Source organism: Bufo bufo, chromosome 5 (assembly GCF_905171765.1).
Source record: "Bufo bufo chromosome 5, aBufBuf1.1, whole genome shotgun sequence".
Lineage (NCBI taxonomy): Eukaryota > Metazoa > Chordata > Amphibia > Anura > Bufonidae > Bufo > Bufo bufo.
This window is the reverse complement of record NC_053393.1, coordinates 47,149,673-47,168,972: the sequence shown is the minus strand read 5'-3', so window position 1 is coordinate 47,168,972 and position 19,300 is coordinate 47,149,673. Positions and strand designations below refer to the sequence as shown.

Here is a 19,300-nt window from a genome sequence, read left to right as displayed (position 1 = left end):
GGCGCTCGCGCTTACCTCAGAGCATATACCGCAGCACTGAGGATGTTTACAGTGCGACTTTGTTGCGACATCTAAAAGGCTACTTTCACACCTGCGTTTTGAATTCCGTTTGTGAAACCGTTTCAGGGATCTCACAAACGGTTCAAAACGGATCAGTTCAGCCCCAATGCATTCTGAATGGATAAGGATCCGTTCAGATTGCCTCAGTTTGGCTGCGTTTGGTCTCCGTTCCGCTTTTGAGGCGGACACCAAAATGCTGCCTGCTAAGTTTTGGTGTCCGCCTGACAATTTGGAGCCAAACGGATCCGTCCTGACTAGTCAATGGGGATCCGTTTTCACTGACAATCTGGTGCAATTGAAAACGGATCCGTCCCCGAGTCAAGATCGATCCGTTTTAGGGCTCTTTCACACCTGCGTTCTTTCTTTCCGGCATAGAGTTCCATCGTCGGGGCTCTATGCCGGAAGAATCCTGATCAGTTTTATCCTAATGCATTCTGAATGGAGAGAAATCCGTTCAGGATGCATCAGGATGCCTTCAGTTCCGGACCGGAACGTTTTTTGGCCGGAGAAAATACCGCAGCATGCTGCGCTTTTTGCTCCGGCCAAAAATCCTGAAGACTTGCCGCAAGGCCGGATCCGGAATTAATGGCCATTGAAAGGCATTGATCCGGATCCGGCCTTAAGCTAAACGTCGTTTCGGCGCATTACCGGATCCGACGTTTAGCTTTTTCTGAATGGTTACCATGGCTCCCAGGACACTAAAGTCCCGGCAGCCATGGTAAAGTGTAGCGGGGAGCGGGGGAGCAGTATACTTACCGTCCGTGCGGCTCCCCGGGCGCTCCAGAGTGACGTCAGGGCGCCCCACGCGCATGGGTGACGTGATCACATGGACACGTCATCCATGCGCATGAGGCGCTCTGACGTCATTCTGGAGCGCCCCGGGAGCCGCACGGACTGTAAGTATACCGCTCCCCCGCTCCTACTATGGCAGCCAGGACTTTAATAGCGTCCTGGCTGCCATAGTAACACTGAACGCAATTTGAAGACGGATCCGTCTTCAAATGCTTTCAGTTCACTTGCGTTTTTCCGGATCTGGCGTGTAATTCCGGCAAGTGGAGTACACGCCGGATCCGGACAACGCAAGTGTGAAAGAGGCCTTAGACTTTCTTTTGAATGAATAAGGCTACTTTCACACTAGCGTCGGGGCTCCGCTTGTGGGCTCCGTTTGAAGGCTCTCACAAGCGGCCCCGAACGGATCCGTCCAGCCCTAATGCATTCTGTGTGGACGCGGATCCGCTCAGAATGCATCAGTCTGGCGGCGTTCAGCCTCCGCTCCGCTCAGCAGGCGGACACCTGAATGCTGCTTGCAGCGTTCGGGTGTCCGCCTGGCCGTGCGGAGGCAAGCGGATCCGTCCAGACTTACAATGTAAGTCAATAGGGACGGATCCGTTTGAAGATGACACAATATGGCTCAATCTTCAAACGGATCCGTCCCCCATTGACTTTCAATGTAAAGTCTGGACGGATCCGTCTGAAGCTACTTTCAGACTTAGAATTTTTTCTAAACTATAATGCAGACGGATCCGTTCTGAACGGATCCAAACGTCTGCATTATAGGAGCGGATCCGTCTGGGCAGACATCAGACGGACCCGCTCTGAACGCAAGTGTGAAAGAAGCCTAATATTGTAAGTCAGGACGGATCCGTTTGGCTCCGCATTGTCAGACGGACACCAAAACGCTTAAAGCAGCCTCCAGAGAGAAATGGAGGCAGAACGGAGGCAAACTGATGCATTCTGAGCGGATCCTTATCCATTCAGAATGCATTGGGGCTGAACTGATCCGTCTGGGGCCGCTTGTAAGAGCCCTGAACGGATCCCACAGGCGGACCCAGAAACGGCAGTGTGACAGTAGAGGTGCGACGTCGTGGTCTTCATCTCCAGCAGCTGAGCATCAGATATAGGTCTCTACAGAGCTGCACTTTAGTCCAGTCCCGTATTAACCTGCTGCTCTGCTGCCCCCCTGTGGTCCTTTGTTTGCATTGCTATATGATGGTGATAACCAGTTGCTGCCCTCGTTGGTTTCAGTTCCTCACCATTTCTAAAATAATTGCTTGCTGTCAGTGAATACGGCTATGTCAACAGGAAGATAAAAAAAAAATATGTCTCTAAAGGGGTATTCCGCTTACATCGTTATTCCACAAGATAGGAGATCCTATTAGGAGGGGGTTACGCCCATCTATTATAAGAACAGGGACTGATTACCGTCAGAGCTCCCCGAAATAAAGCGGCATTGCTGCTCCATTCATCTCAATGAGACAGGAGAGTCCAAGGATAACTGTATGGAACTGGAGTACCCCTTTAACCCTTAGGATGCTGTAGTCTTTGTTTTGTTTTTTCCATTATTGCATTTTCATTTTTCTTCCTGGAGCCAGAACTGTTTTATTTTTCCGTTCACATATCCATATAAGGGCTTGTTTTTTGCAGGACAAGTTGTGCCTTTGAATGCCACCATCTAATATGGCATACAATGTGGGGGGGGGGGGGATTCAATATAGGGTGATGGGGGGGAAATAAAACACAGTTCCTCAACAGTTTTACGGGTTTTGTCCCTATGGTGTTCCCTTTGTGCCCTTCATTATCTGGGTCAGTACGATTACAACGATACCCCGTATGTGTAGGTTTTATATGTCTAAATAGTGTACAAATAAATTAAGACGTTGAACATTTTCTGCCCCCCATAATTTTTTTTCCATATCATCACCACGACGGCCATACAAGGAGATTGACCCCTGACCTCTGTAGGGGCAGGAAGCAGAGAAAGGTTTAAATGTTCCCCTCCCACCACCAAACACCAGTGTTTCCTGTCCCTACAGAGGACAGGGGCGGAGAAAGGTCTCCGCGGGCAGCCGCCGTGGAGATGAAGGCAGAAGTGGTATGGAGTCGCGTACCTGCTTTTGCGGGCCCCCCCTGTCTGCCCGCGGTCTCGTACTAACGCCGGACAGGGGGGGGTAGGGAGAGACTCGCCTCCGGTTGATCTGGGGCCTGCTCCCGGGAGCACGGAGATGCCCGCTGGTTCATCGAAACCATGCCGGCTTGTGCTCCCAGCGCCGTGCGGCGCTATACAAATTTGTCACTTCCGGGTAGCCGGACGTTTCCGGAAGTGACGCGGACGGAGGGGGCCGGCTTCAGAGAGCGGGAAGATTCAAATGGATTCTCCTGCCGGCAGCGTCCTGCGGTGAGTACCTACCTGATTTCGGCTGTACTACAGGATGTCTGCTTCTGAACACACCGAGACCTCTACTCTACCGTCCGTAAGTTCCCCATAGGGGAGAGTTTTTCTTCCTCTCTCACCGGGGCACATTTTAATGGGGTTTTCTCTCTTGGTTTTCCAGACTGCAAATGAACCTCTGAGAAAACCCAAGAAGTCATTGAAGTGTATCTCATGCCTCAAACGACTTCCTGATGATTACCCTAAGAAACTGTGCAGGGTCTGCATTACTAAGATTGTCCGGGAGGAACAACCGTCCCTCATGGACGAGATTAAATCCATGATGCAGGAAGAGATTAAATCCTCTTTTGCGGCTTTTTCATCTCTTCAAACAGTAAAGCCTGTTGTTTCAGAGCCCCCCGCTAAACGCCACAAATCGGACGATGATGTCTCATCCGACTCTGAGGTTTATGGGGGTTCAGCTTCCTCCTCTAAACATATGGAGGATGAAGATAAGCTCTCTGAACGGGATTTTTCAGAAAACAGAAGGAAATTTTATTTTTCCTCTGAGGATATGCCCGAGCTGTTAAAAGCCGTCAGAGCTACTATGGGAGTAGAGGAGGTTCCCTCTACGCCGTCAGTACAAGATGAGATGTTTGGAGGTCTCAGGGTAAAGAAATCCAGAGTCTTCCCTATTAACGAGAACATCAAGGGGATGATTTTGGATGAATGGGCAGATCCGGAGAAACGGCTAGGCGTCGCCAGATCCTTCCAAAACCGGCTTCTCTTTGATCAGGAAGAAGCTAGGACATTTAATACCATCCCTAAAATTGACGCCCAGGTAGCTTGGGTCAATAAGAAAACCAGCCTACCATTTGAGGATGCTTCTCAACTCAGAGACCCACTGGATAGAAAGGCTGACGGCCTGCTGAGGAGATCCTGGGAAGCGGCCATGCTCATGCTTAAGTCAAACATAGCAGCCACTTCCGTGGCCAGATCTATGTTCATCTGGCTCTCTGAGTTAGAGAATAGGGCCTCCGACGATTCCTCTACAAATGAAATCATGAGCGCCATTCCCCTGTTAAAATCCGCTACAGCTTTTTTGGCAGACGCTTCCGCGGAGTCAGTGCGTTTTTCAGCAAAAGATGCGGGTCTGTCCAATGCAGCTCGCCGTGCCTTGTGGGTGAAGTGCTGGTCGGGGGACAAAGTATCTAAATCCAGATTATGTGGCATCCCTTTCTCTGGAGAATACGTTTTCGGACCTGAGCTAGAGAAAATCCTAGAGAGGGCCTCCGATAAAAAGAAGGGTTTTCCGGAGGAGAAGGTCTATAAAAGGAAGTATCCCTTTCGTGCCCCTTCCAACCAAGGTAGTCAATACACGGGGAAGGGCAAGTCGGGCCGTTTCAGTTACCCCAAAGGGGGGAGAGGTAGGGCTCCCGCTTCTGCTCCCCAGAAAGGAAATGGAAACCAGTGACATCCGGGTGGGGGGGAGATTGAGGATGTTTTTTCCCCCCTGGGAGGAAATATCCTCAAACTCCTGGGCTCTGAGGATTGTAGGGTCGGGTTACAGAATACAATTCTCGGACCCTCCCCCCCAAAGAGGTTTTTGGTCACCAAGGTTGCGGTCCCAGACTTCAATCATCCCATTTACGTGGGCATCCGGGAATTACTCGCAAAGGGGGTGGTGGTGAAAGTACCTCTATCCGAACAGGGAGGGGGTTTCTATTCCAACCTCTTCCTAGTGAAGAAGAAGGAGGGATCCTACCGCACAATTATAAACTTAAAGCGCCTGAACAGATACATTACTTATCAAAAATTCAGGATGGAGACCCTAAGATCTATAGTCCCTTTGCTCCAAAGCAATTCAGTAATGTGCTCGGTCGATCTGACCGACGCCTATTATCATGTACCAATACATCCCAGCTCTCAACGGTTCTTAAGGTTCGCGGTCAGAGACCATCACGGCAGAATCCTTCATTACCAATTCACCTCTCTCCCCTTCGGCATATCATCAGCCCCTCGAGTTTTTACAAAGCTAATGATCGAGGTAGTGGCTTATCTAAGAAAAAAAGGTCTGACAGTCTTTCCGTACTTGGACGATTTTCTGATTTCAAACAGTTCCGCTCCTCTCCTGCTGAGAGATCTAGGTTTCTTCCGTCAAACTCTAGAAAGCCTGGGCTGGTTGATCAACATAAAAAAATCTCCGTTAGATCCGACAACGAAGATCCAGTTTCTGGGGGTTATTCTGGATTCTCAGAAACAGATAACCTGCTTACCTCAGAGCAAGATACGGGACATCCAAAGGAAGATCTCCATCTTCAACTCAAAGAATCTCTGTTCCATCAGGGACTCAATGAGTCTACTGGGGATCCTTACATCCTGCATACCATCCGTTCAGTGGTGTCAGATCCATTTTCGAACCCTACAGATGTGGATACTCAGGGTTTGGGACAGAAGAGAATCTTCTTTAGACCAAAAGGTGATCATCCCTCAGAGGATAAAGACCTCCCTTCTTTGGTGGAAGGACAGGCTAAAGATCTCCAAGGGGGTGCAGTGGTCAAGAAACCCCTATGCCCAGATCACCACAGATGCAAGCCAGTACGGTTGGGGAGCAAAGGTCGGAGAAGTTTATTACCAGGGAGTCTGGCCCAGATCTGTCAGCCTCCAGTCATCAAACCTTCGAGAACTAAGGGCAGTCTGGAAGACTCTAGGACAAGCAAAAGTTCATCTTCAGGGCCATCACGTAAGAGTCCTGTCAGACAACACGACAGTGATCAGGTATTTAAACCATCAGGGAGGCACAGGTTCGTGCAGCCTGCTGGAATTGTCGGCAAGAATATTCGCCTGGGCCGAAGCGAACGTCCGGTCAGTATCCGCAGTCCACCTGAAGGGGTCCCTAAATGTGGAAGCAGACTACCTAAGCCGGGCAAGAATAGACCACTCGGAATGGTCCTTAAACAAGGAGGTCTTCCTGATGATAGTGGACAGGTGGGGGAGACCTACAATAGATCTCTTTGCCACTCGAGCAAACTCAAAATTACCAGTTTTCTGTTCCCTACATCCCAGAGACAGCCCGAGTTTCCTGGACGCTTTCTCTCTCAGATGGAACCAAGGTCTCCATTACGCTTTCCCTCCTCTTCCATTAATACCGAGGGTGGTACAGAAGATCATACAGGACGGTACTTCAGTCATTCTGGTGACACCCTACTGGCCAAAGAGGAACTGGTTCCCAATCCTGTGGAACCTTGCCAGCGAAGGTCCTTGGATTCTACCAAAAAGACGAGACATCCTTCATCAGGGTCCGATCCTACACCCGGACCCGGACTTCCTCAACTTAGCAGCCTGGATCCTGAGACCCAGATCCTAAAGCGTCAGGGTCTATCAGAGGCGGTAATTTCAACTCTAAAGGCTTCCAAAAAGAAGGTGACCTTTTCAATTTACCTAAAGATCTGGAAGCGTTTCTGCTCATGGTCAGGTTTGCCTTCACCGAATACCTCATCCCCAAACATCCAGATGATTCTGGATTTCCTACAAAGAGGTTTCGAGATGGGATTAAGACCATCCACACTCAGGGTACAAGTATCAGCCCTTAGTTGCTTTTACGACACCGAGCTGGCAGGCCATAGGTGGATAAAACACTTCATGAAGGCAACAACAAGGCTACGTCCGACCCTAAAGTCTCATGTACCTTCCTGGGATCTAGATATCGTCCTTAGGGGGCTATCGCATCCTCCATTTGAACCTCTGAGTGACTGCTCTTTGAAACACAGATCCTACAAGACTGCATTCCTGGTTGCCATCACCTCAGCCAGGAGAATAAGTGAACTACAGGCCCTTTCAATTAGAGAGCCTTACCTACAGGTCCTGGATGACAGGATAGTCCTAAAACTTGACCCGTGTTTTCTACCAAAGGTGGTCTCGAAATTTCATAAGGACCAGGAGATCACCCTCCCTTCCTTGTTTAATAACCCATCTAACGATTGGGAATCTACCCTTCATTCACTTGATGTCAGACGGGCAGTACTGGATTATTTAGAGACCACTAAAGACTTTAGGAAGTCAGATTGCCTCTTTGTTCAGTTTGGAGGAAGAAACAAGGGTCAGAAAGTTTCCAAGTCCTCCATTGCTAGATGGATCAAAGCTACCATCACCTCCTGTTATTCCCTACAGAATCTTTCTTGCCCTGGCGATATCAAAGCCCACTCTACCAGGGCAATGTCTTCTTCTCAGGCAGAAAGAGCGGGTGTCTCCTTAGAGGAGATCTGTAGAGCAGCCACTTGGTCCAGTATCCATACTTTTGCCAAACATTATAGGTTGGATCTTTTTAAAAAGACTGACATGGCCTTCGGACAGGGGGTTCTTCAGTCTGTGTCCCGCCCATAGATTCATATTTGATATACCTCCTTGTATGGCCGTCGTGGTGATGATATGGAAAGCCGGAATTAGTACTTACCGGTAATTTATTTTCCATGAGATCACCACGACGGCCCGTATTTCCCTCCCTATTGTTACCCGGGGGTTGATATGATGAAATATCTTCTCCTGTTTATTTTTTCACGTGTGTAGCCACCACCCTTTACTCTATTTTGGAAGCACTGGTGTTTGGTGGTGGGAGGGGAACATTTAAACCTTTCTCTGCTTCCTGCCCCTACAGAGGTCAGGGGTCAATCTCCTTGTATGGCCGTCGTGGTGATCTCATGGAAAATGAATTACCGGTAAGTACTAATTCCGTCTTTTTTTTTTTTTTCTTTTTTTTATATATATATATATATATATACTTGTTTCTATGGAGCTATGGGGGGCAATGAAAAAATGGCGACTCGGACATTTTGATACTTTTTTTTTTTTTTTTTTTTTCGTCATGCCATTCGCTGTATTGGAAAAATATTTTAATGGTACGGGCGTTTTTGGACGTGGTGATACCCATGGTGTTTATATTTTTTATTATTGTATGTATTCTAAGGAAAGGGAGTGATTTATATTTTACATTTAATATTTTTAATTTTAATATATAATATATATATATATATATATATATATATATATATATATATATATATATATATATATATTTTTTTTTTTTTTTTTAGCCAGTCTGAGGCTACAATGTTCACTAAAAGCCTGAAAGGGTTAAAGGGCATCTGTCAGCAGTTTTGTCCCTATGACACTGGCTGACCTGTTACATGTGCACTTGGCAGCTGAAGACGCCTGTTTTGGTCCCATGTTCATATGTGTCCGCATTGCTGAGAAATATGATGTTTTATTATATGCAAATGAACCTCTAGGAGCAAAGGGGGCGTTACCATTACACCTAGAGGCTCAGCTCTCTGCACTTTGACAGGACCAGGCAGTGTAAACATGATCATACCTGACCCTGTCAATCAAAGTGTAGTTGCAGAGAAAGAAGTGAAAGTGTAATGGCCACGCCTCCGTTGCTCCCAGAGGCTCATTTGCATATGTTAAAACAACAAGGCAGGTCTCTGTTCACACGGGGGGGGGGGGGGGGGAAAGCAACATCTGTATTTAATATGCCGCTGTCTTCTCCTCTGTGTGCTGATCTTCTGCTGAAGATCGGGCAGTGGGGGGATCCAGGAAGGGTTTCTGGATGATTTCCTGATTTCCCTAGTAGAATCCCATAGTCATGTTTAAAGTTTAAGCGAACAATCTGAGTTTACAAGTTTTTATCGCCTTAGCTGAATGACAGCAGTTTTTCAAATGGTTTACAGCTTCAGTCTTGAGCTATTGACTATCCATTCCCGTCACTTATACAAGTGTCTCTAGTCCTGCAAAAACATATTTACTTAATCAGTTATCAGTGAGAGGCGAGGTTAACCATGGGCCTGTAACAGCGGAACACAACGCAATGGAAAGTATAGATATTGCCGCTCCTTAACTGTGCGTTGCGTGCCATATAGTGAAGCATATGAAAAGCTTCTTCACGGTCACTTAACGTGTTCGTTTTGCGGTAACGTGACGCACTGCAAGCATTGGCCTTTATTCTTACAGTAGAGCAGTAATTAATTATAGCTTTTCGTGAATTGGGACATTTAAACTCGTGTTTTTAAAAAAAAATTTTTTATTCCAATTTAAATTTAGTAGGAGTTGGTTCATTTTTTGCCGACTCCAACTCCAGGTACCCAAAATTGCCTCCGACTCCACAGCTCTGGGCCTGAGTTACACCAGAAGATGAGGCTGACGCTTGTCAGTAGGGAAGCGTTCCTTCCCAGCAATCATCTGCTCATCAGTGGAGGAGACCACTGCTGCCGTCACTCGTCCCCTTACAGAATCGTTATTTGCTGGCAGCAGAGCCTGATTAGACGGCACAATCTGCTGCCAGCAAATAATGTTTTTTTTTAAAAAAAATATATATATATATATATATATATATATATCTCACCTAAAGAATTATTAGGAACACCATACTAATACGGTGTTGGACCCCCTTTTGCCTTCAGAACTGCCTTAATTCTACGTGGCATTGATTCCACAAGGTGCTGATAGCATTCTTTAGAAATGTTGGCCCATATTGATAGGATAGCATCTTGCAGTTGATGGAGATTTGAGGGATGCACATCCAGGGCACGAAGCTCCCGTTCCACCACATCCCAAAGATGCTCTATTGGGTTGAGATCTGGTGACTGTGGGGGCCATTTTAGTACAGTGAACTCATTGTCATGTTCAAGAAACCAATGTGAAATGATTCGAGCTTTGTGACATGGTGCATTATCCTGCTGGAAGTAGCCATCAGAGGATGGGTACATGTTCTCATTCTGTTTACGCCAAATTCGGACTCTACCATTTGAATGTCTCAACAGAAATCGAGACTCATCAGACCAGGCAACATTTTTCCAGTCTTCAACAGTCCAATTTTGGTGAGCTCGTGCAAATTGTAGCCTCTTTTTCCTATTTGTAGTGGAGATGAGTGGTACCCGGTGGGGTCTTCTGCTGTTGTAGCCCATCCGCCTCAAGGTTGTGCGTGTTGTGGCTTCACAAATGCTTTGCTGCATACCTCGGTTGTAACGAGTGGTTATTTCAGTCAACGTTGCTCTTCTATCAGCTTGAATCAGTCGGCCCATTCTCCTCTGACCTCTAGCATCCACAAGGCATTTTTGCCCACAGGACTGCCGCATACTGGATGTTTTCCCTTTTCACACCATTCTTTGTAAACCCTAGAAATGGTTGGGCGTGAAAATCCCAGTAACTGAGCAGATTGTGAAATACTCAGACCGGCCCGTCTGGCACCAACAACCATGCCACGCTCAAAATTGCTTAAATCACCCTTCTTTCCCATTCTGACATTCAGTTTGGAGTTCAGGAGATTGTCTTGACCAGGAGCACCCCCCTAAATGCATTGAAGCAACTGCCATGTGATTGGTTGACTAGATAATTGCATTAATGAGAAATAGAACAGGTGTTCCTAATAATTCTTTAGGTGAGTGTGTGTGTGTGTATATGTGTGTGTGTATATGTATATATATATATATATATATATATATATATATATATATATTTTTATCCTGCTTAAAAATTGCAATTCCCTAATGAACGAGCATTTGCTCGTTAATCAGGAAATCAGCGTCACTTTTATGCCTCAGTCACACGTCAGTGATTGTGAACAGGTGAGGTTCTTTCCCTTCTACCTCATCTCTGTGGAGGCTCACAATCACTGACCGAACACTGACGTGTGAACGAGGCTTTACACAGGGAGATCATCGCTAACGAGGGTTCCTATAAACGCTTGTTGGCGATGATCTGGCTGAGTATCTGCAGGTGTAATGCAGCCCTCAGACTCCGGGTAGTTTAGTAGCTCGTCGCTGCTGCGTTTGGTGGTCCGCTATATCCGCAGTGTTTGATCGCCCTCTGGTCTGTGCAGTAAATGTTCTCTGTTAATTCTTCCAGGATTAGCCGACGTGAAGGACTTCTATACGCACCTGAAGGAGCAGTGCACCCTACACACAGACGCCTTCCCCGGTAATCCCTTATCTTCATTACACAAGATCAGCCTTGGTCGTTCTCACCCACACTCAGCTGTCTGAAGAGGCCACTAGCCGATGTGCAGCTCAGTCCCTTTCAAGTTACGGGGCCTGGGCTGCAGTACTAAGCACAGCCATTGTACAGTCTTCTGGCCGGTGCTCCTAGAAGTACTCCAGCCTCTTTAAACAGTTGATCGGTGCCCGGAGTCGGACCCCCCACGATGAAATTGGTCATCAGTATTGTACTCCCGCAAAACCCCCTTTACCTGCTCATTTGCATATTAATTACAAGTAATTTGTCTCCAGAATGAAGCAATGGATCGAAAGTCGTCATTGCTTTCAGCTGAGCTGTAGCCCTACAAGGCGTCATGCCCAGTTTACCAGTATATGTCTTGGGGACAGATTCCACAAATGACAGCTTATCACTTGCCCATAGGATAGCTGGTAAGTGTCAGAATGGTGGTGGGGGTCCCAGTCATTTGTCCAGCGCCCCCTGTTGGAATAGAGCAAGGGTGCCCAACCTGCGGCCCTCCAGCTGTTGCAAAACTACAATTCTCAGCATGCTCGGACTGCCTACAGCTATCAGCCTACATCAGGGCATGGTGGGAGTTGTAGTTCTACAATGGGTTGGGCATCACCGGAATAGAGCGTCCGTCGAGCGTGCACAATGCTGTTACACTTAAACTTTGTGCAATTGCTTGTGATTGACCTGACTGAGAGACAGACACAAGTCCGGCAGTAGTTGACGTGCTTAACCACCACTCCATGTAAACTGGGGACAAGGGATCCCTGTTCTCATGATTGGTGGAGGTCCTAGCAGTCGGACACCCCACCAGTCCCCGGCACTTATGACCTATCCATGTCTTTCGGGGACAAACTCTTTGATGTAAATTAGGACCCGACTGACATTTTCACTTTTCTTATAATCCTAAATCTCCTAATGTTGTTTCTTTTTAGGTTGTTCCTTAGCTGGAGAACCGGGAACAAGGAAATGTTTTTTTGCCATCCAGGCCACCAACGGCATTACCCAGGTAGGTTCCTCCAGTGGTCGTCTTGTTAATGATCTCTTCTGCCACTCACTGTCCTTGTCCTTCCAGTACTCCAGTCCTGACTGGGAGGATTTGTGCCCCTGCTCGGTCTCTGACAGTGAGGAGCAGCCCTCGAGCACCATAGACGACTGTATATGTGCACTACAGAGCCCAGAGGATGATGAGGATGACTGCAGCAGCAGGGACTCTGTGTCTCAGGCGAGGTACGATCAATCACCACTCGGCATGGGAGGGGGACATTTATCGAGGCTGGCGTATCCCTCTACACCAGAGTGAGATGATCCGAATTTATTAAAAGACAGATGATTCTTAATAAATTAGTCACATCTCTGGCCGTCCGAGCTCCAGAACCTGAAGTCTTCTCCAGCTGGGGTTTGGCACAGGCTTCAGCCCTAACCTATGGCACTTTCTGGCATAAGTTGTAGTAAACCCAGTGGGCTACATGAAGCCCTGCCACTTCCGATACGCCTCACCCCCTTTTCTCGTCTAGTGTCAAGAAGCTTAAAAAGTCACAAATTATGGCGCAACTGTGGCATGCTCCATCGTTTGCAGCTTTTTTTAAAATGCCACAATAAGTGGTGTAAAACCTTCACTAAATGTCCCCCATGGTGTTCATCGTGGAGAGCCTTTGTGTTGGGCAATCCTATTTTATGGTAGGATTCAGATTCCCCTCTCACGATCATGTTGAGGATTGGGTTGAAGTCTGATTTTTTTTTTTTTTTAAGGTTTGTAAAAAAAAAATATATATATATTTTGTGGCAGAATAACTTGGAACTGGTTGCTGTGTACATTACTGCACATACGTCGATCGTCTTTTTCTTTTTTTTTTTTTCTCAGCTTATTTCAAGAATCTGCAGAATTGATCCATCAGCTGTCGGACAAGCTCCCTGCGCCAGGTAAGAATTTGATATTAATGGCCTTTTCTCAGGATAAAGGCGTGTGGCAGCCCTGCCCGTTTTACAGCCTGCGGGTCCGCAATATATGGGCACTGGCTGTGTGTGCACCATATCACAGATGCGGACCCATTCACTTTAATGGATCCAGAAGCTGCAGAGCGGAAGCCCTATGGAGCACTTTTGTGGCATTTTGGTCCGTGCCTCCGCACCGCTAAGGCTACTTCACACTGGCGTTTTGGTTTTCCGTTTGTGAGATCCGTTCGGGGCTGTCACAAGCGGTCCAAAAAGGATCAGTTTTGACCTAATGCATTCTGAATGGAAAAGGATCCGCTCAGAATGCATCAGTTTGCCTCCAGTCTCCATTCCGCTTTGGAGGCCGACACCAAAACGCTGCCTGCAGCGTTTTGCTGTCCGTCTGACGAAACGGAGCCAAACGCATCCGTTCTGACACACAATGTAAGTCAATGGGGACGGATCAGTTTTCTATGACACAATCTGTCACAATAGAAAACGGATCCGTCCCCATTGACTTTCAATGGTGTTCGAGACGGATCCGTTTTGGCTATGTTACAGATAATACAAACGGATCCGTTCTGAATGGATGCAGATAGTTGTATTATCTGAACAGATCCGTGACGGATCCGCACCAAACGCGAGTGTGAAAGTAACCTAAAAAGTAGAACATGCTCTATTTTTTTTTTGCAGTGCAGATGGATCGCGGACCCATTCACGGGCAGCACACGTTTGTGTACATGAGCCCTAAGCCCATCAGTATCAGTTTTGTGGATGTCCAACATTGGCAACTCCCTGGGGCCCCGGCGCTCCTGTCCCCTCTATTGTTAACTTGGCATAGCTCCATAAATCTGCTCCTACTACTGTAATACCTGGAACATCTCTGTAGATCATGTAGCATCGGTACCTGCTACTGCAGTACCAGGCACAGCTGCTACCAAGGTACCACTGGGAACCGAAACAGAGTTCAGTGAAAGTTTTTTTTTTTTTTTTTTTTAACAGTAGAAATTAATTTCTGAAGTTATTACCCGAAGTCTCACGTCTTTGTAGTAATAACTTCGGCTCATCTGATGTTCCTGGAAGGATACACCAAATGGAAAAGGATTTAGGAAAACTAGAGGAATGGTCAAAAATCTGGAGAGAAGAGCTACTAAACTGGTACATGGATTGCAGGATAAAACTTACCAGGAAAGATTAAAGGACCTTAACATGTATAGCTTGGAAGAAAGACGAGACAGAGGGGATATGATAGAAACTTTTAAATACATAAAGGGAATCAACAAGGTAAAAGAGGAGAGAATATTTAAAAGAAGAAAAACTGCTACAAGAGGACATAGTTTTAAATTAGAGGGGCAAAGGTTTAAAAGTAATATCAGGAAGTATTACTTTACTGAGAGAGTAGTGGATGCATGGAATAGCCTTCCTGCAGAAGTGGTAGCTGCAAATACAGTGAAGGGGTTTAAGCATGCATGGGATAGGCAGAAGGCCATCCTTCATATAAGGCCTCCTGCACACGACCGTTGTGTGCACCCGTGGCCGTTGTGCCGTTTTCCGTTTTTTTTCACGGACCCATTGACTTTCAATGGGTCCGTGGAAAAAACGGAAAATGCACCGTTTTGCAGCCGCATCCGTGATCCGTGTTTCCTGGCCGTGAAAAAAATATGACCTGTCCTATTTTTTTCACGGCCAACGGTTCACGGACCCATTCAAGTCAATGGGTCCGTGAAAGAACACGGATGCACACAAGATTGGCATCCGTGTCCGTGATCCGTGGCCGTAGGTTAGTTTTTATACAGGTTAGTTTTTATACAGTGTGCGCCCCCCCCCCCCCCCCTCCCTCCCTCTATTGTAATAATTCGTTGGTGGCACAGTGTGCGCCCCCCATCGGCCCCCCCTCCCTCTATAGCATTAACAACATTGGTGGCCAGTGTGCGGCCTCCCATCTCCCCCCCCCCACATCATTGGTGGCAGCGGAGTTCCGATCGGAGTCCCAGTTTAATCGCTGGGGCTCCGATCGGTAACCATGGCAACCAGGACGCTACTACAGTCCTGGTTGCCATGGTTACTTAGCAATAGTACAATAGTAGAAGATTCATACTTACCGGCTGCTGTGATGTTCGTGTCTGGCCGGGAGCTCCACCTACTGGTAAGTGTCATTGCTAAATGAACTGTCACTTACCAGTAGGAGGAGCTCCCGGCCGGAAGCAGACATCGCAGCTCCCAGGTAAGTATGAATCTTTTACTATTGTACTATTGCTAGTAACCCGCTGCCACCAATGATCGGGGGGGGGGGGGGGCGGGGTGGTAGATGGGAGGCCGCACACTGGCCACCAATGTTGTTAATGCTATAGAGGGAGGGGGGGCCGATGGGGGGCGCACACTGTGCCCCCAACGATTACAATAGAGGGAGGAAGGGGGGGGGGGGGCGCACACTGTGCCACCAACGAATTATTACAATAGAGGGAGGAAGGGGGGGGGCCGCACTGGCCACCAATAATATTCAAACTGGGGAGGGGGGGGGGGGGGGGGGTCTGCCCCCTGCTGCCTGGCAGCCCTGATCTCTTACAGGGGGATATGATAGCACAATTAACCCCTTCAGGTGCGGCACCTGAAGGGTTAATTGTGCTGATCACAGCCCCCTGTAAGAGATCGGATGCTGCTAGGCAGCAGGGGGCAGTCATGTACACAGTTTGTAGTATATTCTAACTAGAAGCGTCCCCATCACCATGGGAACGCCTCTGTGTTAGAATATACTGTCGGAAATGAGGTTTCACGATCTAACTCCTATCCGACAGTATATTCTAACATAGAGGCGTTCCCATGGTGATGGGGACGCTTCAAGTTAAAATATACCATCGGATTGGAGAAAACTTTGATTCGATGGTATAATAGGGACTCCTGACTTTACATTGAAAGTCAATGGGGGACGGATCCGTTTGAAATGGCACCATATTGTGTCAACGTCAAACGGATCCGTCCCCATTGACTTGCATTGTAATTCAGGACGGATCCGTTTGGCTCCGCACGGCCAGGCGGACACCAAAACGACTTTTTTTTCATGTCCGTGGATCCTCCAAAAATCAAGGAAGACCCACGGATGAAAAAACGGTCACGGATCACGGAAAAACGGGACCAGTTTTTGCGGACCGCAAAAAAATACGTTCGTGTGCAGGAGGCCTAAGATAGGGCCAGGGGCTATCCATAGTATTCAGTATATTGGGCAGACTAGATGGGCCAAATGGTTCCTATCTGCCGACACATTCTATGCTTCTAATAACTTCGGCTCATCGGAGCCAATACATTCTAATACTGTACGGAGCGCAGTATTGTAATGAAGTTTTATGCGAATCGACTTCAGATGTTTAATGTGATGGGAAAATGAATCCAGCCAGCAAAGGAAGCAATATGGACAATCGCATTAGTAAGTGCCTTGTATTAGCTTCCTCTACATGATAAATGCCATTTGCTGAAGTGACACAACCCCTTTAAGATAGGCCATCAATAACTGTGTGTGCTTGGATGCTCCTTCTGGGGCCTGAAACGGCTGATTGGTGTCAGACACCCCCTTCCCCAATCTGATATTGATGACCATCCGGAGTTTACACCATCAAAAAGTCTCTGAAACTTTTTTTTTTTTTTTTTTTGCAGTACTCTTTCATTGAAGAAGAAAAAAAAAAAAAAAAGGGGTCAAAAATTCTTAAAACAAATATAAAATAAAAATTCAGTGAATCTCCTTATACCCCCTTCTAATGAAAGTGTCCATTTAACCAGACAGCCCTTTTTATTGGAATACTGTGAATAATAGCTGTAGTGTTTTCTGTAAGCTGTGTGGAGCAGTGATACTAGGATTCTAGTCTGTGACTGGATGGACGGACGATGTACAGACTGTGTGACGGATTCCTAGGAGTATCTATAAAAACAAGCAGTAATGGTTCCTGAGAAGTGACCGGTTTAGAGAGATCCTTAGTTTTAATGCCTGTTTTTTGTTTTGTTTTTTTCCGGCTTCCTTTCAGGCCGAGTGCTGGTGGACGTCCTGCTGATATCTCCGAATGTTCCAAAACTGAAGGAGTGCGTCCTTGCAGTGGGGGCAATAAAACATCTGAAGGAGTGGCATGCTGCCAAGATCACCATTGTCACCAGAGAGCGCAGAGGGTAATGTGGTCACTTACTGGGGTTATTTAGATTAAATTGTGCCACTTGTTTTGCACTCAACTTAAATTTGAGACCCGTTTTATGTTGGTCACGGCCAGGACAGTTGAACCAAAGGTAAGAAAAATAGTCTGACATATACTTAGAGGCATTGTCATGAGAATATGCTGGCCAGTATAAAGATGGCGTGTCATTATACTGGGCTGCTAGTCCATTATACTAAAGAGCAAAAAAATATTGTGCTGTTTATATAATGGCCACCAGGATGAATAGGCGTCAGCTGTATTCATGAGCCCCCCCCCCATTGATTAAAGAGTTTTTTCACACCCAGAGGCCTTTGTGGCAGACCCCCTTAACCAGCATAGCCCGACCTGCAGAGGAACTTGATTCCCACCGCTGGGTCCAGGCTCCTTTGCGCTTCTTCAGATTGCAGGTCTCCCAGCATCAACATGGAGTTTGTTGCAGGTCACGTGGGTGCTGCAATGACTGGCCACAGCCGTGACGTGCCTCCTCATGTGTCCTGTCACTGGGTCACATGACGCAGGGGGAACAAATCGCCGCTGTGGCTAGTAATGGGCTGCAGCACCCACGTCAAACCTGATGTTGAGATGGGTGAGGATCGGGTCAGTATGATTCTGTTCACAGGCCTGGCCATGCTGAGGTGGGGGGAAGCCTGGCAGAAAGGCTCTTGGGAGTGAACAACCTCTTTAATATATATATAGCCGGCCAAGGCCTTTAATCACCTATCCTCTGTATAGGTCATCAATATCAGATCGGTGGGAGTCCGACACCCCCAGTGATGGGCAGCTCCATGCTGGCACTACTTCCTCTTCATTACAATGCTCTTTGTCTTTCCTGCCTCCTACAAACGGCTGATCGGCAGGGGTGTCGGGTGTCAGACTCCCGCTGATCTGATATTAATGACCTATCCTGAGGATAGGACGTCCGTATATATGGGCGGACAATCCCTTTTAACATTCACTGCATATACAGGTAGATAAATCGGTAGTCGTTGGTGAGGGGACAGGGCAAGCATTCCACTGGCTTAGTTTGGGGCAGATCTGTAGTCTTTTTATGACAGTTGGTACAATTGTCCTACAGACCTCTGCTAGTAATTTGCTGCTTTTAAAGGGATTATTCCTTGAATCCTTTTTATATCAAAAGTACTTAAATGCTGTTAACGCGAGTTTGTCGGCAGTTCTGACCATGATCTACCTCTGACAGCACTAGGTAGGGGCTGGCGAGAGGAGGATAAACGCACCTTTTGGGGAATTTTTATCACTAGGAGTATTGTGAATATGAACTTTTATTCTGCCAGATGCTGCTCCTGCAAGTGCCAAGGAGGCGGAACATAACTGTGAAGTGCTCTCTACATTGAGCTACTTCACAGCCCCTCCCCTCAGCCCTTTAGTGACGGCTGTAGCAGCCAACCAGGAGACCACTACAGCTGTCACTCAGAGGGGAGGGACTGTGAAGCCCCGCCTCCTTGGCACTTGCAGGAGCAGCATCTGGCAGAATAAAGGTTCATATTCACATTACTCCTAGTGATAAAAACAAAGTTTGCCCTGCTCTCACCAGCCCCGACCTAGTTTCACATGACATGTAAGGATTTTATATTACTAAAACAGTTATGTTCTGCTTAAATTCATTTTAGGTGGCAAAAAATTTCTAATTATCTGTCAGCGAATGTAATCACTCCTGACGGCCTGACCAGTGCACTAGATCCACAGGAGTTCTGGAGAGGCTCAGTGGAGATCAGCGAGCAAAAGGTATGAGGTTTTGTTTTTAAAGGGTTTCTGTCATAGTAACTTAGTACATAAGGCCGAAAAAAACATCTGCCCATCCAGTTCGGCCTGTTATCCTGCAAGTTGATCCAGAGGAAGGCAAAAAAAAAACTGTCAGGTAGAAGTCGATTTTCCCCATTTAAGGGGGGAAAAATCCCTTCCCGACTCCAATCAGGCAATCAGAATAACTCCCTGGATCAACGACCCCTCTCTAGTAGCCGTAGCCTGT

At 47.1% G+C, this 19,300-nt stretch overlaps 1 protein-coding gene across 1 annotated transcript in view; it reads left to right on the top strand.

Moving 5' to 3' along the window:
• Nucleotides 1-19,300, top strand: part of LOC121001089 (MDM2 binding protein) — a 92,970-nt gene that overhangs the window by 337 nt on the left and 73,333 nt on the right. The window contains exons 2-7 of the mRNA XM_040431998.1: nucleotides 11,108-11,179; nucleotides 12,139-12,212; nucleotides 12,279-12,433; nucleotides 13,068-13,126; nucleotides 17,152-17,290; nucleotides 18,942-19,056. Of these exons, the coding sequence (XP_040287932.1) occupies nucleotides 11,108-11,179; nucleotides 12,139-12,212; nucleotides 12,279-12,433; nucleotides 13,068-13,126; nucleotides 17,152-17,290; nucleotides 18,942-19,056 (614 nt within the window). The remainder of the gene's footprint in view (nucleotides 1-11,107; nucleotides 11,180-12,138; nucleotides 12,213-12,278; nucleotides 12,434-13,067; nucleotides 13,127-17,151; nucleotides 17,291-18,941; nucleotides 19,057-19,300) is intronic.